Source organism: Antedon bifida, chromosome 8, assembly GCF_963402885.1.
Source record: "Antedon bifida chromosome 8, ecAntBifi1.1, whole genome shotgun sequence".
Lineage (NCBI taxonomy): Eukaryota > Metazoa > Echinodermata > Crinoidea > Comatulida > Antedonidae > Antedon > Antedon bifida.
The window spans coordinates 15,135,757-15,161,260 of NC_136233.1; the positions used below are offsets into that span (position 1 = coordinate 15,135,757).

The 25,504-nt window shown below is 34.5% G+C and overlaps 4 protein-coding genes across 7 annotated transcripts; 2 read left to right on the top strand and 2 right to left on the bottom strand.

Annotated features, from left to right (window-relative positions):
- Positions 1-1,108: 1,108 nt before the first annotated feature.
- Positions 1,109-3,130, bottom strand: LOC144850748 (LYR motif-containing protein 4-like). The gene is made up of 3 exons (XM_078708158.1): positions 2,990-3,130; positions 2,375-2,495; positions 1,109-1,895 (listed from the first exon to the last, which is right to left on the bottom strand). The coding sequence occupies exons 1-3, from the start codon at positions 3,070-3,072 to the stop codon at positions 1,839-1,841; spliced, it is 261 nt and encodes an 86-aa protein (XP_078564284.1). The 5' UTR covers positions 3,073-3,130; the 3' UTR covers positions 1,109-1,838.
- Positions 2,917-6,742, top strand: LOC144850747 (phenylalanine--tRNA ligase, mitochondrial-like). Of its 3 annotated transcripts, none has more exons than XM_078708155.1 (6): positions 2,917-2,949; positions 3,763-4,347; positions 4,567-4,720; positions 4,933-5,064; positions 5,325-5,482; positions 5,921-6,742. In XM_078708155.1, exons 1-6 carry the CDS (start codon positions 2,932-2,934, stop codon positions 6,209-6,211), a joined length of 1,338 nt encoding a protein of 445 aa, XP_078564281.1. In that variant the 5' UTR covers positions 2,917-2,931; the 3' UTR covers positions 6,212-6,742. The 3 variants fall into 3 exon arrangements, with proteins under 3 accessions (XP_078564281.1, XP_078564283.1, XP_078564282.1); XM_078708157.1 differs by lacking the exon at positions 2,917-2,949 and adding an exon at positions 3,028-3,113; XM_078708156.1 differs by lacking the exon at positions 2,917-2,949 and adding an exon at positions 3,312-3,404.
- Positions 6,655-21,149, bottom strand: LOC144850746 (protein broad-minded-like). 2 transcript variants are annotated; one of them, XM_078708154.1, is made up of 31 exons: positions 21,080-21,149; positions 20,481-20,644; positions 19,966-20,121; positions 18,886-19,150; positions 18,310-18,435; positions 18,132-18,210; positions 17,588-17,691; positions 17,292-17,353; positions 16,517-16,658; positions 16,105-16,161; positions 15,793-15,895; positions 15,208-15,345; positions 14,850-14,933; positions 14,603-14,736; positions 14,372-14,508; positions 13,764-13,965; positions 13,369-13,506; positions 13,057-13,137; positions 12,585-12,791; positions 12,361-12,480; positions 11,922-12,010; positions 11,524-11,634; positions 10,867-11,072; positions 10,620-10,745; positions 10,339-10,492; positions 10,027-10,148; positions 9,452-9,606; positions 8,617-8,757; positions 8,041-8,229; positions 7,721-7,873; positions 6,655-7,368 (listed from the first exon to the last, which is right to left on the bottom strand). In XM_078708154.1, the coding sequence occupies exons 2-30, from the start codon at positions 20,624-20,626 to the stop codon at positions 7,760-7,762; spliced, it is 3,888 nt and encodes a 1,295-aa protein (XP_078564280.1). In that variant the 5' UTR covers positions 20,627-20,644; positions 21,080-21,149; the 3' UTR covers positions 6,655-7,368; positions 7,721-7,759. The 2 variants fall into 2 exon arrangements, with proteins under 2 accessions (XP_078564280.1, XP_078564279.1); XM_078708153.1 differs by having other exon boundaries at positions 6,655-7,873.
- Positions 21,150-21,234: 85 nt separating this feature from the next.
- On the top strand, positions 21,235-25,493 carry LOC144850909 (uncharacterized). Its single transcript, XM_078708420.1, has 4 exons — positions 21,235-21,356; positions 21,730-22,482; positions 23,588-23,689; positions 23,824-25,493. The coding sequence occupies exons 1-4, from the start codon at positions 21,295-21,297 to the stop codon at positions 24,848-24,850; spliced, it is 1,944 nt and encodes a 647-aa protein (XP_078564546.1). The 5' UTR covers positions 21,235-21,294; the 3' UTR covers positions 24,851-25,493.
- The last annotated feature ends 11 nt before the right edge of the window (positions 25,494-25,504 follow it).

Consider the following 25,504-nt stretch of genomic DNA (forward strand, 5'->3'; position numbering starts at 1 on the left):
AGAAGTGCCAAATATCATTAGCCAATCAAAACAACGTAAATTACCGACGATCAGGCAGTATCACATAATTGGCCAATCAAAACATTGATACGACATTCGGATCTTCCTGGTTTATTCTATTTTGCATATGGGGGTTTTTTAATTAACTGTAATATTTTATCTAATCAGTCAAGGAAAATTACACATTAATAAAATACTGCATTACAATAAAAGTAATTATTATACAGTTAAAACTACTCTCTAGACATAATACATTTTATTTCTTTTGGAAAATTGCTTTGTTTTGACTGTTAGGACACCGGCAAGTTTTACAATAGGACATGACGTCACACGTATTGTTCACGACGATAACTTGCTTGCTTGGCGGCAGGACACAGACAAGTTCGGACAAGTAAAGTATGGAGATGAGATGACGTCACAAGTATTGTTCACGATAACTTGCTTGGCGGCATGGACACAGCAGACAAGTTTGAACAATAGACGGAAATTGCTTTGTTTGGCGGGGCAAGTTTTTAGAAAATAGGAGATGACGTCACACGTATTGTTTATGATGAATTTAACCATAATTTTCACCTTGACCAAGGAGGTGCTTTGCACCAAAAACTGAATAAAAAAAAAATTATTTACCAGAAAAAACTGTATTTTAAAGCACAAAAATAGTCAAATTGGCTGCCAGCCAATGGTTTTTGGTTGAATTTAACCGTTTATTTTGTCATCATAAAAACATTTTTTCTGGGTTTTTTTTTTTCTACGGAAGTGATTAACTTTATTGTTTATTTTTCATGTTGTTGGGGGACAATACATCTTTAATCAGAATTTGTTTTGCTTCAGAATAAAAGTTTCCATCAGAGTTTGTTTTCTTAGTTCTAGGTTCTTTAATTGAAATTCCAAATTTTCCATTATTTATAGTTTCATTCATTTATTAACAGTATTTGAGGAAAACTGTCATTGTATTAAATAACTATTCAGCAGTTTTTACCAACAAAATTAATTGCATAAACAATTAAATATCAAAATTAAACATGACGTTAGCATTTAATGACAGCTTGTAGGTGTGAACGCAGTAACACGACAGAGATCACAAAAAGCAATATTTTAATCATCATTAACTTTATTAACCATCAATTTACACGCGTGGAACTGTGGAATTCAGATACATAATATGTTTCATTCAAAAGATACTGCATAAATCAAAATAAAGTAGTTTAATGTCCTACCTATAAATACAAACTACAAACCATGGTGAAGTGAAATATATATGACAGATTTTTACAAATGTATGTTTTCATAGATTTTCATTAGACATCATACCAGTACTTTGCACTCTATCCTTGCGGCACAGTCAACCATAAGCAATTTATTATTTTTCATGTAAAGTGCAAATATACGCAAATAAAAAACAACTAGAAGAATGATGTACCGTTAACCATGCCAAACAGAAGCAAGGACCTACAGAACAGCTTATACGGCACATTAACTATATGCATGGTCAACCATGCTGATAGCAAATACTATATTCATTTAATACACTGATAGCCTTATCTCTACCCTGTGCAAACTTAAAACTATGAGGTAAACACAATTTTCTCTAACTTCATTACTTATTAAATCAATAGCTATTTATAATGTATAGTATAATAGTTTCCATCCTAAATAATCTGTGTTCAAATAAGCACCAACTGTTTATTCAACAAGCAATGCATAGTATCTGTAATTCTTCTTTTTTAATTGAGTAGAAGAACATGTTGTTTAACAGCATTGGTCTCCTCCCTTATAATTGCTGTTAAGCTGTAATTTGCATCTTTACACTGCGATTTTCATCATCTTTACATTTGCCATCATTTTGACTGTTCGATCACAAGTTTTGGTGCTGTATATAGTTCACTAATGACAACCTGCAAAAAAATGGTTTAAAAAATAAAAAAATGAGTTTTTTTTTCTTATTTATGAGGACAGCCCACTTTTATTGCACATGATAAACAATGGATATTTAAATGATATTACACAGTCTGAGGTCAATAGATTATAGAAAATATGTTATGTTATGATATTGTGTTTAAATCTAAATATGATAAAACAATTAAGTATACAGAGAAAATTTATATTACACTTACAGAGCTTAAAACGGTTTTTATTCAGTATTAAAAATTGAGATTCGGTATAATAATGTTAAAATGATATATTGCATATAAGATTGTGATTTATTTAAATATTGTGATAAAATGTAATAGTTTTATTCTGAACATAAATATTACCTTCAAGATTCACATAAATGATATGATTAAATAACAATTGGAAATTTATTTTTCATTGAGATCATACTAAAATAATATATCATAACTGATTTATAGTGATCAGTCTACCATCAATTTACCTGACGTTTTATCATTTTTAGATTTTCATTTCCTTTCCATAGTAACTGTTTTATCTTGACAGGATCGGCCTCATCCTTGTTTTCTTGGAATGCACTTCTTATCCGCCTGATAGCGTAAGTTCTGTAAAATGAAAGAAAGCAAAGTAAATGATAACAATTTTTTATAGTACAATTAACTGTTTATAACAACAACAATTAATAACAATTAACTAATAATAATATTTAATTAATTCAGGCCTGAATGAATTAATTAAACCTTAACTTATTTAATTCCTTCTTTATTTGATGATAAATTTAAATTAGGACCTAGATTTGCATTTTAGATTAGCTCAGCCTAATTAGGCAGGACTCCCTAGCCTACTAATTAGTTGATAGTATAGGACCCGAATGCCTCGTCTGTCTTGTCTAGGTCTAGTGGTAGAAGTATAGTCAAGCTAGAGTGAGCATCCTCCTCAGCCCTCTATCTAGTCTAGTTTGGGAATGGAATGGGGAGCAACCTGGCTGGCCTAGGCACTACTACTAGCCTAGCCGATTTATAACCTGAATAAATTAATATAATGTTTTTATTTAAATGTGTTAGTTAGGCCTACATCATAAATATTTCAAATTACTAACCTGTAATTGTAACTGCTAAATTTCTTTGATTCCCTTAGAAGATGTTTGTATAAAGTTAACACCGATATTCGTGTTGTTGACATGATGATGTTTCTGCATTCTCACACGTGATGAAATATACAACGTAACTTCCTATAAAGAATGTCATGAAATTCGATATTTTTTTCACAATGTTTACAATAGGCGCAATATAAATTATTTAAATGTAAAAGTAAATCTATACTGTTGTAGTTTCTAACTTAACAATACTGTATTGAACAACGAAATATTTAAATATTGTACAGCACACAGTGACCAATATTAATAATAATTTCTAGTGGCTTAGGTAGTCTAAAATGGCAGTGCCCACGTGCCTGGTTCAGTAGTCATTTAATAACACCATTCTCGTTCAGCTGGCTGTAAAGACTTTGTGAAAGTAAAATATGAATGGGAAAAAAAATCTGTCATGTCAGGCCTAGTAGTAGTTTAAATTGCCTAAGCTTACCGTTAAATACTTACTTAGATTAGTTATTTGTTAGGCCTAGGCCTTAATCAATTAAAAGGCCTAGCCTAGGCTAGGCTAGAGTAGAGGCCTAGGCCTATCTATACACTACTGTACTGACACTTTTTCTTTTTCTAGGCCTGTGACAATGATCCAAGCAAGTGGGTAGTAGGTGCTGTACTGCTGAGTGGTCCATGACCTACTATGCTAAATTAAATGCTATTTTAAATTTGAATACCATTTTAATTTATTAAAAAAACAAATAATAATATATTTGCATTTCTATTTACAGAAGATGACTTCATTATGCAGAATGCCTTGTAACGTCTTTACTTTATTTGTGAAGGAACAATCAAAGTACTTTAAAACCAATATAAGAAGGTGTAGTAAACTTTCAACCAATGAAAACGCTTCAACAGTAACAATACAAGGGCAGGTTTTCCAGCGTGATGACATGACAACACTTACACCTAAAATAATTGAAAAAGTTGGCCGCAATCTTCACAACCAAACGAACCATCCATTATACTTGATCAAACAGCAAATTATTAATTTCTTCTATAACAGGTTTAGGCATCTTGGAAGTCCATTGTTTTCAGTTTATGACAACATAAGTCCCATAGTAACAGTTGATGCAAACTTTGACAGTGTTCTTACACCAAAAGATCATGTGAGCAGAAAAAAGGGTGATAATTATTACATTAACAAGGACTATATGCTACGAGCACATACATCAGCTCACCAATCAGAGTTGGTCAAGTCGGGATTGGATGCTTTTCTTCTTGCTGGTGATGTTTACCGTAGAGATCACATTGATGCAAGTCACTATCCAGTGTTCCACCAGATGGAAGGTGTTCGCTTATATTCCAAAAACCAGGTGATGGTATTGTTAATAAATATATATGGTGGAGTTGTTGTTGTCATGAGAAAAAATCCTGACATCTAACATCTACATTGGATTTCAACCAATGACTTACAGATCAGAAGCTGAGCACTTTAACCAACAAGCTACAAGCACTCCTAATGTAATCTACTTGTATAAATAATTAAAATTAAGGCTGAAGAACTTAAAGCTTGTTTATCTTCTTTTTTTTAGCTGTTTGGTGATAATTCCAATAATACACTTATGTTTGAAGATGGTCAGAGAACCGCAGAGAAACAGCAGTTTCATACTTTACAAGCAGCAAAAACATTAGAATTTGAACTTAAAACTACATTAGAAGGATGTGTTCAAGAATTATTTGGGACAGGTACAATCGACATATTGTATGTTAACACTGAATATACTGTATTTAAAAAACTAAATAAAGCTAAAAAAAATTACAAAAAGTCACTACAGTACTAGTACTAGAATTTTATGTACATACAACAAAGATCAAATATGATTTCATATTAGCAGAAGAAAACATTTAACTATGTACTTACAACTATATTATATATATGTAAATTGTTATTTTTTTAGATATTGAGACAAATTGGATAGATGCAGAGTTCCCATTTACGCATCCATCATGGGAGTTGGAAATTAAATTCCAGGGAGAATGGTTGGAAGTTCTTGGCAGTGGAATTATGGAACAAGAGATTATTAGTTCTGGTGAGGTCATATTATCGACCTATATACTATACTGGCTATCCACCAGAACCTCTATTAAGGGGACACCTTCAAGACTAAAAAGTTATGCCCATATATGGACATGATGATTTCATATCACTACCATATTTGGGCACATCACTACCATATTTGGGCACATCACACTTTTTTGTCAAACTAGTTTGACAGTGTAGACAGAACTTGATACTGGTCCCAAAGGAAAGTTCTGTATTTAGTATTAAGTACCTTTAATTTCTTTACAGCTATTAATGGTCAGAAGATAGGCTATGCATTTGGACTTGGTCTGGAAAGATTAGCAATGATTTTATTTGAAATACCGCACATTAAACTTTTTTGGACCGACGATAAACGCTTTCATAATCAGTTTATGGTTGAAGACACAACTAGCGTTAAGTTTCAGGTAATTTGTCCATATGTTTGAATATGTATAGCTGTATTAACAATTTCAAAATTGAGTACAGTAAAACCCATATTAAGCGGATGCATTCAGTACCCGAAAAATAGGGGTGTCCTACTTTATACATTTGCCCAGGTTCTAGACAGCGAGTCTAGCATTTGCCAATTGCCTAAGGTTCTTACATTAGGGCCAATTTACAGATGAGCAGTAATGGTAAAAAATATAGAATCTACGTTATTCCTTATGACCATTTACACACAAGGCGGAGCAGGCGGGCCGCTTCCGCTCAGGATAAATACAGATTCTATGTGGGACAACCTATGCCGTTTTCCGCTGTGTAAATTGGCCTTTTTTACAAATTTTTGTAAACTTAAAAATACTCTTGGAGGAACATAAAGTGTACCATATACGTAAAATTTAATTACCTCATTTGAATTTCAGCCCTACAGCAAGTACCCACTGCTCATAATGGATATTTCATACTGGTGTCCACCTGGCTATGAGGTCAATGATTTTCACGACTTGGTTAGGAACATCGGCGGTGATCTTGTAGAGGAGGTGGCATTGATTGATGAGTTTGTTCACCCAAAGACAAAGATTGTTAGTCACTGTAATAGGATCACATACAGAAGTATGGAGAGAACACTAACAAAAGACGAAGCAAGTCATATTCATTGGAAAATTGCCTCCGAGGCTGAAAAAATACTCAACATTGAAGTAAGGAAAATATAAATGTGGATATGGATGATAAGTGCTGTAGTTAAAAGAGAACTATTGGAAATGTATGAGTTGATATGGTACAGTATTTCAAGAATCAAGAATTTAGCAAATAAATTACTATAAAAAAAAAACCTTTGAAAAAAAGCGTTTGGTTTGGTATATTTTTTTATATCGTTTAATTTAAACTTTTTGTAACAATTGTTAGAAAGCAGTGGTGTAACACAGGGGCAAAGGCCTCTGGTTTAGCACTCCTAAGGGGCCCTCCAACGCTGGGTAGTTGCAATGGGGCTGCTCATGTTCTGGGGCCCCCTAAGCTCTGGAACCCTGGGCTTAGCCAGTGAGCGCTCACACAGCCTTTACGCCACTGTTAGAAAGCAAATATAAAGTTCAGTGATGGAGATGAATAAATTTATGTTCAGAGTGCATAGCCTTGAATTAATAAATAAAACAAATGATGAACTTATTGGTATTTAATTTACTTTACACAATTATGATTTTATATTATAGATCAGTTGGACGGTTAATGTATTACAAAAATCTCTGTATGATAAAAAACATCAATACATTGTCTTACTACAATTAAATATGTTTCATGAAAATACACACAAAATAAATTATATGCACATAAATAAATCTAATTCATAGTTTAGAAACATTAGGACGGATACTATTTTTAAAGCTAATTTTTTAAAGCACTGACTAAACAGTATATTTCTAGTCTGTATATAAACAAAAACTATTTATAGGCGATATTTACAATTTTGGTTTTATACAATGTATTAAATAAATAAATGAACCAAAAACACATTTGTACAATATTAAAATGGAATGAATAAACAATGAATATTAACATTATTTGGTTAAAACAGTAAGTGCCAATGAGTGTTAGTGCTTGCTACCTGAATCAAAGATGTTCACACTTTGTAGCACTGAATCTTGTAAAAACTGTATGGTGGTACTTATCGCACGGTTGACAATGTCTGGTAGAATAGTTGCACAATACATTTGTTTACACTGTACTTGGTGGTCCTCCATACTTATCACTTTGTATGGTTGACCATGTCTGGTAGATTAGTTACACAATACTTTTTCACACTTTGTAGTCGGTGGTCCTCCATACCTGGCGCTTTGTACGGTTGACTATGTCTGGTAGAATAGTTGCACAATACCTTTTTTCACACTGATCTTTGTGGTTCTCCATAGTCTACTTATCGCTTGGCACTGTTGACCATGTCTGGTAGATTAGTTGCACCATACTTTTTCACATTCTGATCTTTGTGGTCCTCTATAGCCTACTTATCGCTTGGCACTGTTGACCATGTCTGGTAGATTAGTTGCACCATACTTTTTCACATTCTGATCTTTGTGGTCCTCTATAGCCTACTTATCGCTTGGCACTGTTGACCATGTCTGGTAGATTAGTTGCACCATACTTTTTCACATTCTGATCTTTGTGGTCCTCTATAGCCTACTTATCGCTTGGCACTGTTGACCATGTCTGGTAGATTAGTTTCAAAATACTTTTTCACATTCTGTACTTTGTGGTCCTCTATAGCCTACTTATTGCTTTGCAAGGTTGACCATGTCTGGTAGAATAGTTGTTCGATATTTTTTTTCCAAAGATTTCATGTACTCCAGGTGCTGTCCAACTTTAAATCCCACAATGCTCTCTTCCTAAATATTACAAAAAATACAGTATATACTTTAATAAAATAATGACTTAAATACAACCAAACTCAAACAAAAATACACACCAAAAAATATGAAAAAAATATTTTTGGTGCAGTATAGTAATGGTCTATTACAGGTGTGATAATACAATTCCCATCAGATTTGCATACCTTAAGGAACACCTGTAAATTCTGCTGTTGTCTATATTGTAAGATTCGTGGCTGCAAGAAGCGTAGAATGGCAACGCACACATACACTTGATAGTCAACACCGAGCAACAAGCACACTAGAGTATAGTGACAAATCTGCGGCCAGTCAAGATAGTTCCAGAACGATTGAGTTAACCAATGCTGACAAATCTGAAAATATTAATATAATTTATTATATAAACATTTTAAATTACCATATTATATGTAATGATAAACATATTGCAATAAAATTTAATAAATTCATCTCCTTCCAAAGATATATTGGAATGAAATTGTTTTTGTTATGTGAAGGAAAAGTGAAAAAACACCGGCTTGACTTCATCGTTGTGAACGGCCGTTGTCAGCAATAACATCGCTGACATTATCAGCAATAACATCGCTGACATTACCTTGAGAAAGTGTGTTGACAACGCACGCAACGTTAGGAGAGTTTTAACGTTTTTTTCACTTTTTCTTCCAATAACAGGAAAAATTTCATTCAAAAAGATTCGGTTTTGGGAAAGTTGACCTAATTCACCAAAAAAACAGCAAACAAACCTGTGAGGGTGTGTAACCAGACATCTTAAAGGCAGAGTATGTATGAGATACTTCCTGTTGCAAGATCAGCTCCACATTGTGACCAGTACATGAAAACACTGGATGTATACTACTTACAGCCTGCTCCAGTGGCAAGTGCACCTGTAAATGAATACATTCAAATAATGCTTAGATTCTTTCATAGAGGGGTGAAGGAAGCCCTCTACATCGCGGCTCTTAAAACGGACTTGAACAAAGACCTTGGTTGCATCACATCACTCAATTACACAGTAAACCGTCTGACAGCTTAGTTACTAAGTTAGTGCTGATAAAGAATCCTCGGATGAGGTTCGAAAATATCACAGATACGTGAAATTGTTTGCTTGTGTGATTCAGTTTAAGTCATCTTATAAGAATGCTTAAAAATGATATCTAAATATAGAAACGTAAAATAACCTTTTGCACATATTATTTTAAGCCGTCAGATGTGGACAGTTGATTTTAAACATGCAGGCATGGATCTTTTGTAGGAAAAAACAACCTTTGAACAATACCGCATACAGTAAAATGAATTATTAAACTCACTACAAACTGTCTCTATATAGAAACGCGAGTTACAACCCTAGCACTAGGTCATGTTTGAACCCTGGTACTAGGTCAGGATTGACCCTGGTACTAGGTCAAGATTGAACCATGGTACTAGGTCAGTATTAATGAACCCTGGTACTAGGTCAGGATTGAACCCTGGTACTAGGTCAAGATTGAACCCTGGCACTAGGTCAGGATTGAACCCTGGTACTAGGTCAAGATTGAACTCTGGACCTTGGGATTGGAAGGCAAGCTTTACTGTACTTACTGAAGCGTAGAGTCTAGGAATCCAAAGGAAACCAGATGCTGCCACTGTTGAGAAGTGATAGAGAAAGTTCCATGTCTTGTCCTTGTTACCCATCATCATAAGGAACACTGACGACGCGAACCAATCATAGCCAACGTAGTCACGCTGTAAGAATCCTGATCAGATATCATTCAGGAAAAATGATATTTATTTAAACTTACCCTACACAAGTTACCAGTTTTGAAATATGAATATTTGGAGGCTTTATAAACGCATTGCCAGCTCATAGAGGGTGCTATAATTTTTACAAAATGCATCCAGACATAGAGGGTTAGGGTTAGGGTTAGTTTCTGATCTAATAGTAAGCAAGGGGTATTTTAGGCACTTCCTAAGAATGGCATATATGATGTGCATTGTGGAAAATGTGTTGCCAATACATTTTTCACCTTTACTTAACCAAAATGGAGCCTAAATGGTATATTTATGTACTAATGGGATGGTTTTTTTAATATCCAAAAACAGTACAGTACATTAAGCATATTATTTTTCAAAACTTGCTTCTTATTTTCTAAAATGTTGCTTTGTACAAAGGATACGTAATTCAGAATCCAGTGTTCGTTGCTGCATTCTAAGGTACTGACGACACTTCTTCAAAAGTGTTGAAAGATTCTCTAAAGCGACGTCATGATTGGACAACAGACGAAGATACATGCCATATCTAAAAGAAACACAAGCAGGACAGATTATTAAAAAACAAATACTGACAAACCAGCTTCTCTTGAACTGATAAGTATTCCAGTATTGGGAGAGTTTCTGGTTTTCAGAGAGTCTGGTGTTGGGAGAGTTTCTGGTTTTCAGAGAGCCCGGTATTGGGAGAGTTGACTGTAATTTGGAAAAACTTGAAATACCTAATGGCATGCTTGACTCCTTTATTCTGCAAAGACGTCAGACTCTGAGTCTTAAGGGTAGCATCATTGATAGTGAATGCTTTAATGGTGAAGAGCTTGTCATCTCCAGTTGTGATCATGGCTGCCATGACAGAATCAAGCAATTCTGGAATCACTGATAAAAAAAAAGTTTGTGTTATGCATCAGTGATTTAGTCATTCTGTTTATTTTATTCAACAGGAAACTAAATATGTATAAAAAGGCTTTCTTTGATTAATAAATACATTTTTCGCAAGACTTACCTCTAGGTGTGATTTGGTCAGGCTTAGTGATCATGACATTGTAAAACGCCTGCCGACATTTGCTTAGCCATTCAGAATTTAGGCTGGAAGGACGCAGACCACTTAGTAGCTTGCTTAACTCATTTTCTACAAAAATTAAAAAAGGACACTGAACATCTAATTGAACAAGTTTAAGTGATAATTTGACAGTTAGAGAGTTACGCTCATAACGAATCATTGATTTCATACATTGTGATGGTGCTCTTACCCTGTTTGATTGCTGATGGTCTTGAACTAAATGTGGTATAGTCTTTTGGGACAGGAAACGTTGAAAATAACGGCCAAGGGTATGGACGTTGGGAGTCTATATCCAGTGTCTTGGGAGGCAGCCTTCGCTCTGAAGGCCCACCAATTGTATAAGACCTCACCAGTATCTGGTTCCTCTCCACAGATAACATATCAATGATAATATCCCTGAAAGATAGTCAATAATTACAATGATATTACCTATTAAGGGTGCATCTTGGGAATTGTCCCCCTTAAAAGGAATGTCCATTGAATGTCCCTAGGGGGTGTCCCTTGACAGGCATGTTTCTACTGTATAATATTTACACAAGCAATCTTAAATGATCAAAATGCATATACTTTAGGGCAATTAAACAGTGTACAGTGAACTTATTCAATGTTATACGAGGTACTGTAATCCATGGATCAAAGCCATTGACTTGGTTTTGGAGGTAGCATGAATTATTATGAAACGAAAATGTATAGCTGTCTATACTATCAAACTAGTTTGCGAAAAAAGTGTGATGTACCCATATTATGGTAGTGATATGCCCAAATATGGTAGTGATGTGACTTAAACATGTCCATATATGGGCACATCACATTTTTTTGTCACAAAGTTTGATAGTGTAGACTTTACCCGTTTTCAGATTTGTTTTCTTGCTGTGCCTTAAGTAATGAACTCCATATAGAATACTGTGAATCGAGTAATAAAAGCGTGTCCAATGAACATACCATTATACTTAATAACCTGAAGAAAAAACAAAATGGTAAAGTTTATATGTATAATAGGGGAAAAAATATAAGGAGAAGCTTACACCAGTTGTGTTAAAATCAAATAAGAAACCTAATACAGTCAACTCTCCTAATACCGGACTCTTTGAAAACCGGAAACTTCCTTCTTGAAGTTCAAACAGTCCCAAATTCTTTTTTACCATTAAAAACACATTCCGAATACCAGACTTTCGGGAAAAGCAGACATATTTGGCCAGCCCAATGTGTCCGGTATTGGGAGAGTTGACTGTATACATATTATACCTTAATCCAAATGTGTGGGACTGTTCAACGTTAAAAAGTGAATGATTCTTGGTTTCCGAGTCAACTAATATTAATCGCTCAATAATATCCTGCAAGAGAAAGAATACTTTTAAAGACACTATACCTTTTTTGGGAAAAATAATGCATATATATATAACTAAAAAACATTAAATCAGGTAATTTCTTGTCTTAAATGTGCGTTCTAATGTTAATTATGATATAAAAGAGAAAACCTATGCACTACCGAAGTAGCTCGCATTGAATGTTCACTCGTAGACGTCTCTAGGCCTAGCTTAGTTAGCTCTAGTTTTGTAGGCCTAGCTGGTAAAGAGCGGTAACGTACAAACATCGTACGCTAGCTATAGGCCTAGTCTGACGTCTCGTTACTGAATTAACTGTCTTTCTTTTTTGGCATAATTTTGATAATTTATTTGCTCACCACAATTGTGTCTGGCATTTCCCTGAATGAGTAAGTCTGACGTTGTCTTAGCGGTTGATCAGCGATCACTTCATAGACAGCCGGAAAAGCAGAAAGGACATTTACAAGACTTGTAAAACTCTACAACAAAACATGATTTTGCTTTTTAATGTTATTGTTAAAGACTTGTTTGGTACGTTAAATTTTAATTCTTTTTTATAGAAAAAAATTGATATTTCACATACCTTAAAAGCTGTTCTATCAATCGGATCAACGGGTGTGGGAGAAGGACGCAGAACCGGCTTATCGTCCCGTCCACATTCTAACACTGTCCATAATTCATTAACAATACGTTTAATAAACCCAGAGCTCTTTAGTGCTACCATCCCAGGTGCAGTAGCAGCAACTTGTGTCACCATCGTGCCATAACCAAATTTCTCAGTCTTGCTCACCTGTAAATGAAGAAGGTATGGTAAGCTCTCTCTTTCTACACTAAAAAAACGTTATGTGACAAAACAAATGTGATGTGCCTATACAGGTATATGAACAAGATGATATCATATCACTACCATATTTGGGCATATCACTACCCTATTTGGGCATATCACTACCCTATTTGGGCATATCACTACCATATTTGAGCATATCACTTCACTGCCCTATTTGGGATCATCACATAGATTTTTAGAAAAATATATGTTTATTTGATATACTTACCTGGAGTTTCTTTTCATATCTAGTATACATATACGTAACACACTCATTCATTGCTCCTGTCTGTTGTAAGAACAACAAACCCTGAAATAAACAACAACAAATTTAATTGATAATGTTTTTTAGAGATTATAGCTGTGTTTTTGTATTTTCAAACTTGGTACATACAGTATAACTTCTCCCTTGGGAAAACCCTATTTAAGGGACGCCCTTATAAGTGCAAACTTTTCGGTGAAACAAAACAGCTACCACCTATTCAGAAGATAAACCTATTAAGGGAAGACTTTGTTGGGTTGGGGGTTATACTTTACTTACTTTAGGTGTGCCTGCAAAATTTAGCAGATTATCAATTAATGTATTTTCCCAAGCTACAGCATCTTCAGAGGTGGGGCTTACAACAGTACCGCCATCGGCTCCAAAGGTAGGCGTCTTTTCTTCGACCTCACGGACAACCTGTACAAAAATACATTCCTATTTTAGCAATATTCTACATAAAAGATTATGAGTTTGAGGTTGGAGGTATAAAGGCAACACAAATGATATTATATAACACCTAAATAAATTCCTGTCATTTGTGGGTCACATGGCATGCAATAGTATGGCTTTGCCTTGTTGAAATGTAACCTCTCATCATTCACCTCATGCCATTATTTGTACCATTACACTTATGAACATTCATTATTTGTATATTATTGTATGTTTGTTTGTACCTCTTTCCAAGCATCCGCAACAATTGTGTGAAGTTTATACGGATGAAGTGCAAGCCTGCCCTCACATGTGTTATACAACTGCCGACAGAGGTAAAGGTAAGCTCCAGCAACTGTACGACTTGGCCCAACACCGAACGTGTTTGAGAAGGTTCCGTTGAGTGCTCTGCACGAAAACTCTGCAATTATATGTACTGCAGCAGACCTATTAAAGCAAGATGAACAGGAGCATAACAAATATAAATAAGGTTATCATAAATTGATATCAAACTAGCAATTTTCTGATCTATGTTATCAGAAGATATCATTGTGCATTTAGGGCACAACAATATTTGCATTTTAATATATAATGCACAAAGAAGACCAATAGACTATGTCAGTAGTACATTTGCTTTAGCTGCATGTATTCATTCAATAAATGAATTTGTTATTTATTTATACTGGGCAACCTCTCCCAGAGGGCCCAGTTATGATCAGTGGCTGTGTGTGTACTAGTACACCAGGGTAACCCCCCACTCGTCTTGAAAGATTCTAGGTCACTGGACCTACAGTTTATAGTTCTTATCCAAGAAGAAATTCCTTATCTACTGCAAACTAAAGTGGAATAATACCGATTTTCTTTGAATTTCTCGCCATTTTCTCCATATAGCAGAATGTGTCTTCCTGCTTCCCATGATGCAATAGCAGACAAGATATCAGCGATGTGCAGAAGTGTTGCCTCTTGCGGAAGCTCGTCATTAGGGTCATCCTAGAAAAATAACAAAATATCTTTTCTTTATTTAAAATATTTAAAATGATTGTATTAACTTTTGTACCTAAGTTAAATTTTGAACGTTACTTACATCTAGCCATTCAAGTACAGGCGTAATCAAGTGACCAATAAACACGTCCGTACAAAAACAGGTTTGACACGCCTGCTTCGATGAGCAAAGCATTTTGAATGTGTTGGTCACCAATACAGCAGGATTCAGCTTGTCTATAAAACAATAAACATTAACAAATCAATAAAACTTCTTTTTCAATACAAATGAATGAATGACTTAATTTTTTATTAATTTTTTTCATTAATTTATTCCTGGTAACACTCACTGATAGTTTTTGTTGTAGATGATTTAGTTTGAGCTGTATCTGCCAGTAATGTTACTAGGGAAACCATTAGATCTTGTATGCTCACTGAAAAAAAAGAAGGCACAAAATAATGCATAATTCTCTTGTGTGTCTACACTATCATACTAGTTTGACAAAAAAGGTGTGATGTGACCAAGTATGGTAGTGATATACCCAAATATGGTAGTGATATGACATTATCATTCCCATATATGGGCACATCACATTTTTTTGTTGTCACATAACGTTTGATAGTGTAGACAAAGCTTAAGAACTCAAATACGACATAAATAGAACATAATACAAGGAATCGATAACAGAAAACCAAATGTTTACCTACCTAGGCCCTCTTTGGAGTTAATTGGGAACAATTTTCGGCCTCCTGCATACATTAAAATACGACCAATCAGAGACAACGAGTGTACAAAATGAACGAATCGCAAGTCTTTCTCAAAGTACATTGGAGAATGCATATCACCTAAAGTAGAACAAACAGACGTAAACAAAGTTTAAAAAATAGTATTGATGATGGCACATTAAAAATAATAATATGAATGTAGTGGAGTAAAAGCCTTTATAACATGGGTTCAAGGACGTAACCAATCAGACTTGCTGAAATGAGTCATGTGTGCGCTCTTTATTTTTTCACTATCATGCACTGGAGTAAAAAAGCATAAAAGCACTGCGTGTAAATCTTATGGCAGAATACTAATCGTGCTAGGCGAGTAGGAACCAGTTGTCTACACTGCAACCCCATTGAAAACAAATACACACCACTTTAATTCTGGTACAATGCTGTTTTGCTAGGCTTAGGCGGTGATTTGGTCTTCGGTATTCACAATATTGTAAATACCCTCGATCACTAACATCATTATAATTATTTGTAAACTAATTCATTAAATAATTTAATGGAAGAGTACCTTACCTATCTTTTGTTTATCAAATGATTCAGTCAAACTACTAACAGAATCAAGTTGAGTGTCAGATTTTGCAATGAACTCCATACATTGACGCAATGCATTCTCAACCTGCAAATTTAAATTCAAAATCACTTAAAGCTCTGTCTACACTATCAAACTTTGAGACAAAAAAATGTGATGATGTGTCCATATATGGACACGATGACATCATATCACTACAATATTTGAAGTGTAGACAGATCTTTAGACCAAACCAATCAATGAAATTATTTTAATTGCCATAAAAAATGTAATTTTAGTTAAATAAAGGTTCTTACCAGTCCCAAATTGGCTGTTAATGCCTTGAGAACAAAAGTTCTGCTGTAATGACCATGCTGCCAATGGAATAAAAAAACATTGTAATTTTAATGATCAACAATATCATACAACACATTAACATTGAACCACACCAACCTCTCTCAAGCGTTTGTTCCAATTAATGTACCAATAGGTGTGCAGGCACAAAGAGGTATCTTCATAAATTTGATAAAAAAAGTCACTGAAAATGTAGATGATGTCGAAGTCATATTGGGTTGTGGGGACCACAACATTTCTAAAATTAGACTCTCAGCTGTCACTATTTAGTCAAGTCATCACGTTGTGTTATTCATTATTCAAAATTATTAATTTTTATTATTGTTATAATTAATGGTATTATCCCAATTTTGAAAGTAGTAGTGTCATATTTACCATCCATTTTTTAAACCACCTAGCCTTTGGATCCAGCAAAGCAATGCAGTGAATAGGGCAAACAATCTCCATTGAGCTCAGCAGGCTGGACGAGTTGATGCCTATTAGTTTTACAGTCTTCTCTAAAACATCTTCAACAAAACTAAAGAAAAATCACGTTGGTTAACGTACTATTTAGTAATTTTATAAATTTGATACACAACCAACAGCAAAAAAGCAGGATGGATAAACGTTGTTAAGTTTGAGGCTTTGGCAATGAAGTGGGAACAATCGTGAGTTACAGTTGAACACTGCACCATAGGATTGGTAGACAAACATTATAAGCTATAGTTCCTCATTTATTACACCAAAAGTAGAATACAGCTCTGTCTAAAATAACGTTTAGTTGACAATAAGGCAAATGCCACAGACACTATTATTAAGCTCTGTCTACACTATCAAACTGTATGTGACAAAAGTGCAAAAATGTGCCCATATATGGACATGATGATGTCATATCACTACCATATTTAAGCATTTGAACCCTATTTAATGAGGGTGATTCATCCAGCAATTGCTGATCATTTGGGACCAAACAAATACACCCAATAAGGTGCATGAACCCTTGACCCTCACATTAAAAGTCTGATGCTCTACCAACTGAGCTAACCGGGCTTCATAAGAGCATATCACTACCATATATGGGCACATCACACTTTTTTAGTCACATAAAGTTTGATAGTGTAGACAGAGCTTAATACATTAAAATACTTTAATAAAATAAAATTTAATTTACCTTTCTGGAAATCTAACCCAGTAGGAAGACACTTCTATTTGAAATTCATTTAATAATCGAAACTATTTTTTTTTTCAAGAAAAAGAAAACACAATAATCATAATTGCCATGACGAATGTAAGTGAATATTCTATCATGTTTATCTAAAAAGCAACTATAAAGCTCTGTCTACACTATCAAACTAGTTTGACCCAAAACGTGTGATGTGCCCAAATATGGTAGTGATATGATATCCATGGGCACGTCACATTTTTTTGTCACATAAAGTTTGATAGTGTAAACAGAGCTTAACATACCTTACGAAGAAGTCGTTTGTTGCTAAGGTTACCAAGATCCAATCCGTCTTTCAAATACATAGTTTTACTCTTTCTTGCTGTAAACTCAGTACAGAGGTAATCAACTGAAAATTTGTAACATTTAAAACATTTTAGCGAGAAGGATTTTATAATTATTTATTTCATACGCATCCAACAGCGAGCAAAACCTCACCAATTACAGGATGGATAAATTATTTTATAATTTATCGTGCTTATGAACTAAGTCTCATTTGAAGCTTAGGGAGTGGAGTTGAAAGATTTGCAAATTATAACCCCGGCACTAGGTCAGGATTGAACCCTGGACCTTGGGATTGGAAGGCAAGCATGTTATTGTTAACCACCAAGCTACAGCTCCACTATGTTAAAAATATAATTAAAGATACTATGAAAATTACCAGAATAAATAAATGTATTCCTTTTAAAAATAGTCAGGGTATATCGTCATTGAAGGGACGCTTTGATGGGGCCCAAAGGTGTACCCCTGATAGGGGATCTACTGTCAAGAAATCCACCATATACTTACCTAAACTGGTATACACCTCTTTGCTGATTGTATGAGATTTTGCAGAAAACATCTTAGCATGGAACAGAAGAGATTTCTCCTAAAATGAGAACATTAAAATGATATCAAAACAATGTTAAAAAAAATTTAGTACCATATTTAATTTTGCTGTCTAGGATTAAAATTTATATTAACTAACCTCCAAATATTGATCTGGATCAGCGAGGGCGCTGGTCAGTCCGGCTCGTAAATGTTCCCATTGGTCACACGCCATAACATCTGATGGCGGAATCTGACAAAGCTTGGTCATAGCATCTTGTCTTGTCTAATTAAAATTATCATTAACATTGATTATATACTGGATATACAATAAACAAAATAATGATTCTAAAATATAGAATATTGAGAGAGGGTTCCCGTAAATTGTACTTGACATACATTAACCTTGTTTGTATACTGAATATACAATAGACCCACTGCAATCATGCAATACATTGTTAAATTGTTCAATAAGGCAGTGATTACTGTATAGCAGAAGAAAACTGGTCTTGATGTTATGCTCTGTCTACACTATCAAACTTTATGTGACAAAAAATTGTGATGTGCCCATATATTGACATGATGATTTCATCACTACCATATTTAAGCATATGACTACCATATTTGGGCACATCACACTTTTTTGTCACATAAAGTTTGATAGTGTAGACAGAGCTTAAAGATTGTTAATCCATTAGTACACATTTTTGTTTGTGCATTATAGTAGGAGACTTACTTTCAAAGATTTTAAAGGCTCAAGATTTTCAGAGATGGCGATAAAGTGCTCCTGATTCATGAACATAAAACCTTGGTTGAAAGAAGAATCAAACGAGGAAGAGCTTCCTTCACTGAATTCAAAGCTAAATCTCTTAGGACTCTCTCTCCTCGTATACTGAGTTGCTTTCATAAGATGCTCACTGTGATCCTCGTCAAAAGTTTGCAACAAACGTGCTACCGAGTTGGTCGTGAGTTGTTTCATATTTTGCATCATGTCAGAATAGCTGAAAGCAAAATTGAAAAAAAATAATATTAATAAGCAATTCATTGTATTTATATGCAAGTTTTATTAACTAGACATTGTTTTTGTATATTTTCTGTTGTTATATTGTGGAAATAAATATAAATTTAATTGATATCACATGCTGTCAAGCATGGTTTACCTGGGACACATCATCACAGAAGATGGTCAATGTGAGAAGGAAGTGCGCAGACGGATTGAAATTGCTCGCGCGGCTTTTGAAGGTTTAAAAGATGTGCTTACTACCAGAAACATAAAAGTAAGCACAAGAAGAAAGTTAGCACAATGTATGGTCCATGTCATTATATGCAGCAGAAACGTGGACTTTAAACACAAATATTATAAACCGGATTCAAGCATTTGAAATGTCGGGTATACAGGCGCATAATGAAGATCACATGGAAAGATAGAATTAGTAATGCAGAGGTGTTGAGAAGAGTGGGAGCTAATAGATGTCTCGTTTATACCATCAAGAAAAGAAAGCTAGAATTTTTTGGTCATATCATAAGGAAGGAAAGTCTTCAAAGGGAACTACTAGATGGTAAAATAGACGAAAAAAGAGGCAGCGGTAGGCCACGTTTTACATGGAAAACCAACATAAAGGAATGGACAAAAATGAGCTATGAGAAGTGTGTGAGAAAGGCGCAGCTGAGGAAAGAATGGAAATTCATGACAGCCAATCTGCTTCGAGCTGAGGACACCGACAGGTGACAGTTTCTAATGTTATTTATAAAATATACACTTCTTTGTAACAACATTAACAAATATTTTTTGACACAACATGTCACCCATACTTACGTTTGAGCATTGACTACATGTTCTGTGACAGCCCTAACGAGGTCCTCCTCTGAGCCTTTAGTGTGCATCTTGTGCCTTTCTTTTTCCATCTGATCTTCAATCAACGGGCCTAACACTTCATCCAAACGTTGGCGAATGTACTTTACATATTCATACCTATATACATAAATTATTTGTTATTGCCATAAAACAATAAGATATACAAAAATGGCAATAAAAGGTTAAAAATATATTTTAGTCTGGTATAATCAACGTCTATTACAATAAACTCTTTCTGTATTGTAATGTATATTCTTGTCTATCTATATTTATTTGCACATGGTAGATTTAAAAAAGGGAAGGTTTTAAAAAATATGTACAGTATGTCTTTTACATGTGACATATTAAAGATATGTTTAAAAAATATTAATGCAGATCATATCAAACAATAATTTATACCACAAATGAAATGAATGTGGGACAAGCCCAAATCAAACCACAAAAAATAAATGTTATTTTGTTCTAACAGTTCTAACCTATGAAAATTTTCATCTGTTGCCTCAAGATGTAGAATTAGCTCCTCGGCAGCTTCCAACGAGTCAGCCGATTGTATAGCGGGTTCTATTTTGGTGATTAACTGCCGAATACTAGGTAACAAGTCAACATCTTCACAGTTGGCCATTGTATTGTATTACTGTCGCTGTGAAAAGTATAAATTAAACATTCATTAGAAAAATAGAAAATATTGAGAGCTGTTTATATGTTCAATTGTGGCGATTTAATGCTTTATTATATAATCTTCTGGAACAATTCTGTTTTATTATCTTACTTTTCTATAATAAACAATTATAGATAGGCCTAGCCTCTAGGCCTTTTCTATTCGATACATTCTACTGTTTTATGTATTATTAAATCATTATTGAAGAAAACAAGGCCTAGGCCTACCCTCTCCAATTTCTAGCTAGGTAGGGTAGGCCTAGTAGTATCTAGCCTATGCCTTCTCTTCTGCCTCCTTCTCATAATCTATAGCAGCTAAGCCTAACAAGTACCTAATACAATATTTTACAAGGCCAGATGGATGAGTAGCAGTCAGACACAAAAGCTGCTACATATTAAATAACATTATTATTATTACAAATGAAATCTTAAAGGAAACCAAAGCTAATCATCATGCAGAAAGAAAAAAAGAGAGTTGTCAACACAACACACAAACAACTCTTGCATGCTCCATTAATTTTAATAGGAGGAGGCCCTCAATCGACAACAAGTCGGTTTTTCCCGCGAAAAAAACCCGGGGTGGCTTGGCATCGAAAAATCCATCCATGCCATGCCATCCCGGGTTTTTAAGAAATGAATTCATTAAGTGTTTATCAAAATGAACAAATTTTAACAAACCAGACGTTTGAATTGCTGTACGTTTATCTAAGACAATATCTAGAATAATAGTTAATACGTAGTAATGAAATATTAATTCTACCTAGCTAGGCCTAGACTAGTTTAGCTAGGCCTAGCCTAGCTAGTTAGTTAGGCCTCTAGCTACTACTATAAGCCAGTAACCACACAGTTAGTGCACCCTGCAGAGCCTGCTACATAATATATTGATAGGCCTACACATATAGGAATGTATTTTGTGTCAAATTAATTTCTTTGCATTGTTTTCTATCAATATTGACTATGAGAATGTTTATAATTATAATTTTGTATTGGGGTGCTGTCAAATAAGCGTATTTCAAAATATAAAAGGGTGCATGAATTTGATTTTCTGACTTTCTATATCATACCCAGGTATTCAGAATTAAGAAATAATAATTGTCTTCCAAAATTAAAGAAGATTTCGAAAACAAGAAAAGCAAAACGTGATCATGCATTCAAAGCTGGACCTCCGTCAACGTCTGAAGCATCCACGTGCAGTGAAAGGTTCTCGGCATCTGGTCTGCAACAAGTTGCTACAAGAAAAGCAAAACATGATCATGCATTTAAAGATGGACCTCCGTCAACGTCGGAAACATCCACGTGCGGTGAAATGTTCTCATCTGGTATGCAGCAAGTTGCTACAAGAAAAGCAAAACGTGATCATGCATTTAAAGATGGACCTCAGTCAACGTCGGAAACATCCATGTGCGGTGAAATGTTCTCATCTGGTATGCAGCAAGTTGCTACAAGAAAAGGACGACTTGTAAAAGATCATGCATTTGACCTTAGACCTCCGTCAGCAACCAAGTGCGGCGAAATGTTCCCATCTAGACCTAGTCCTCTGCATGATATTACCTCTTCAGATTATGGAGTAGCTAAAAACAAACTTACTCCATGGTCAGACAGTTCAACATTCCAAAGTGATACATCAAATGCATATGATGGTTCTATTTCTGAAAGTAGTACAGGTCAACCTGTTGATAGTGAATATCAAGATTTGGGATCACCAAGTGTAAACGGGTCTTTATTAGATACTTTGGAAGTGTCAATCATTGGATATTCAGGTCTTGAATACGACAGTGTAGGGGATTTGTTTATGATGCATAAACCAAGAAGGCATCGATGGTAAGGGACTACCTTTTATTAAAGACCCCTTCCCTGCAATTTTGGACGTTTTTTAGAAAATAATACATATACTGTATATTACTTTAAAAACATTAAACCATGTCATTCCTTGTCTTAAATGTACGTTTTATGGTAAATTATGATAAAAAGTGAGAAACAATGCACTACCTAAGTAGCTCGCGGCGATCGACCTCTCGTGGACGGTCTTAGGCCTAGCCTAGCTAGGCTTAGTTTTGTAGGCCTAGCTGGTAAACATCGGTAACGTACGAACATCGTACGCTAGCTATATACCTAGCCTGACGTTGTATAGTTGCTGCATTAATTGTCTTTCTATTTTTGCCAGACTCCGTTTATACAAATTGGGGAAAACCCGGTATTTTCGCTGAAAAGTTAGGAGTCTTCCATTTGTTTTGGCCTCACGATCGATCGAAAAGTGGGCGAATTACAGGTGAAAAACAAAAATATCAATCCGCGCGCAATGCATTTTGGGATTTATAGCGGGCCGCTATAATTATTAGAATCGACTTATTTTTCACATTTTTAACCGTTTAAAGACGAAAAAAGTTATCGCAATAGGACCATATAGTATTATTTTTACATTAAATATAGTTTGTGATCTTAAATTAGATCTAAAAAACGTAGGGAAGGGGGCTTTAAGCTCTGTCTACACTATAAAACTTTATGCGAGAACAAAAGGTGATGTGCCCATATATGGACATGATGATGTCATATCACTCATCACATATTTACTAGTGTAGACAAAGCTTTATACACTATTGATCAAACTTGAAGTATTAATTGGGTTGTCTTAAGCTCTGTTTACACAGGGAAGAGTTAAATTCCCTGGTTTACACTATCAAACTAGTTTGACAAAAAGTTGTGATGTGCTCAAATATGGTAGTGATGTGACATCATCGTTTTCAATATTATATGATATGGGCACCTCACATTTTTTTGTTGCATAAAGTTTGATAGTGTAGACAGCTCTATTACTTTTGATATTCAAATATCAAAATTCTGACATTGAGATAATTTACGTAAATTAAATAAATGAATATTATTACAATTGCTTTACTTAATTTAATTATAATTATTATTTTTTCAGTCAGTTGAAATCTAAAAAACTAAACTTGAAAAGGTTATGGGCAATAGCGAAATATGTTAAACAATCTCGTAAACCGTCTAAATCAAACATTTTTCTGAAAAGGTAAGGCGACACTGTATACTGTTGCGTATACTAATAAATTATAATTAATTTGTAATTTAAAATTGTTACCACAAAAAATGTACAAATTATCATATAAATAATAATAAATGATATTTTAACTTTTATTTTTTTAGAAACTTGTGTAAAAGAGAATTTTCAGCATATATGAATTCAATGAAAAACAGAGAATTTTCAGCATATTTTAATTCAATGAAAAACAGTTTTAAAAAGGTGAATAAATCATCCAACAAAAAAGGAAAACATACAAGTAACAAAAAGAAAGCAGATTATAAAGACATCGGTCATAAAAAAATAAAGTTGGATATGGAGATGACGGAAGGTGATTATGAAAGTGAAGATGGTATTGATATTGTGAAAATATGGAGAAAGAAAGAGCCACCAGAGAAGGGACAAAAATGGATGGGAAAAGCAACTGAAAAAAGGAATTATTCAAATAAAGACAAGACTAACAGATCTGCTAAAAACAAGAGCAATACAGTTTCAAAGAAATCAGGAAGTGGTTATGAAAGTGAAGATGGTATTGATATTGTAAAAATATGGAGAAAGAACGAGCCACCAGAAAAGGGACAGAGTGATGGACAAAAATGGATGGGAAAAGCAACTGAAAAAAGGAAATATTCAAATAAAGACAAGACTAACAGATCTGCTAAAAACAAGAGCAATAAAGTTTCAAAGAAATCAGGAAGTGGTTATGAAAGTGAAGATGGTATTGATATTGTAAAAATATGGAGAAAGAAAGAGCCACCAGAGAAGGGACAGAGTGATGGACAAAAATGGATGGGAAAAGCAACTGAAAAAAGGAAATATTCAAATAAAGACAAGACTGACAGATCTGCTAAAAACAAGAGCAAAAAAGTTTTAACGAAATCAAGAAGTTTATCTGTCTCCCAAGAAAAGGTTTCCCAAAAATTTCCCGTAAAATCAACAGCTGTTGATGACATCACTGTTGGAACCACGCTTGCGCCAAAGTCGGTTGCCGTTTGTCTGCCAAGGAAAAAAGTTGCTAAATCGGAAAAAGCTTTGGAAGATAATGGTGTTAGTGGTTTATTTAAACCACTTTTTTCGAATCATAATAATAATAATCTGGGAAAACATTATGGTGCGGTGTGGAAAGAAATTGTTAGCGAAGATTCGGAGTAAATGGTGCGGTGTGGAAAGAAGTGAAGATACGGAATAAATATTATATGTAAAGCTGGGTTTTATTTTGGTATTTATATAATAAACTAACTTATATTCATATTGTCCCTCCTATATGAATGTACTCATTTCACTGCTAACAAAAAGATACTAATAAATATAAATGTTTACAATGTTACAACAATACTACTTTTGTGTATCATAGACCATATGTGATAGTGTTTCTAAAGCAACGATTTGGATGATACACATGCCTTGTGCCTTTTTCCCCTGCTCAGTGCTCCTGTAAACTCTGGGCCCTTGTGTTTAGCCAGTGAGTGCTCATAGACGTTACGCCACTTTACATTGCATCATGATTGGTCAAATCACTTGCAGTGAGCTTTGCGTCCAGTGGTAACCAAGCTTAGCCACACAAAAATTCATGCAAGAAGGTGCAATGCCACTTATTCTTCTCATGCAGTTGGTTTTAATGGCAGGTGTGGGTGCCTTATTATTTCTGAAAACGAAACCTTTGAATGCGCTACTCTGCTCATTTCAATCATTTACACATTTCGGTTGTGTTTCGAACACGTTTTCTGGAGAATTTTCTTCGCAAATGAAGATGTTGGATATTCTCAACTCTGCATTGTTAATGAACTTACAGTATGCAACTAGTAT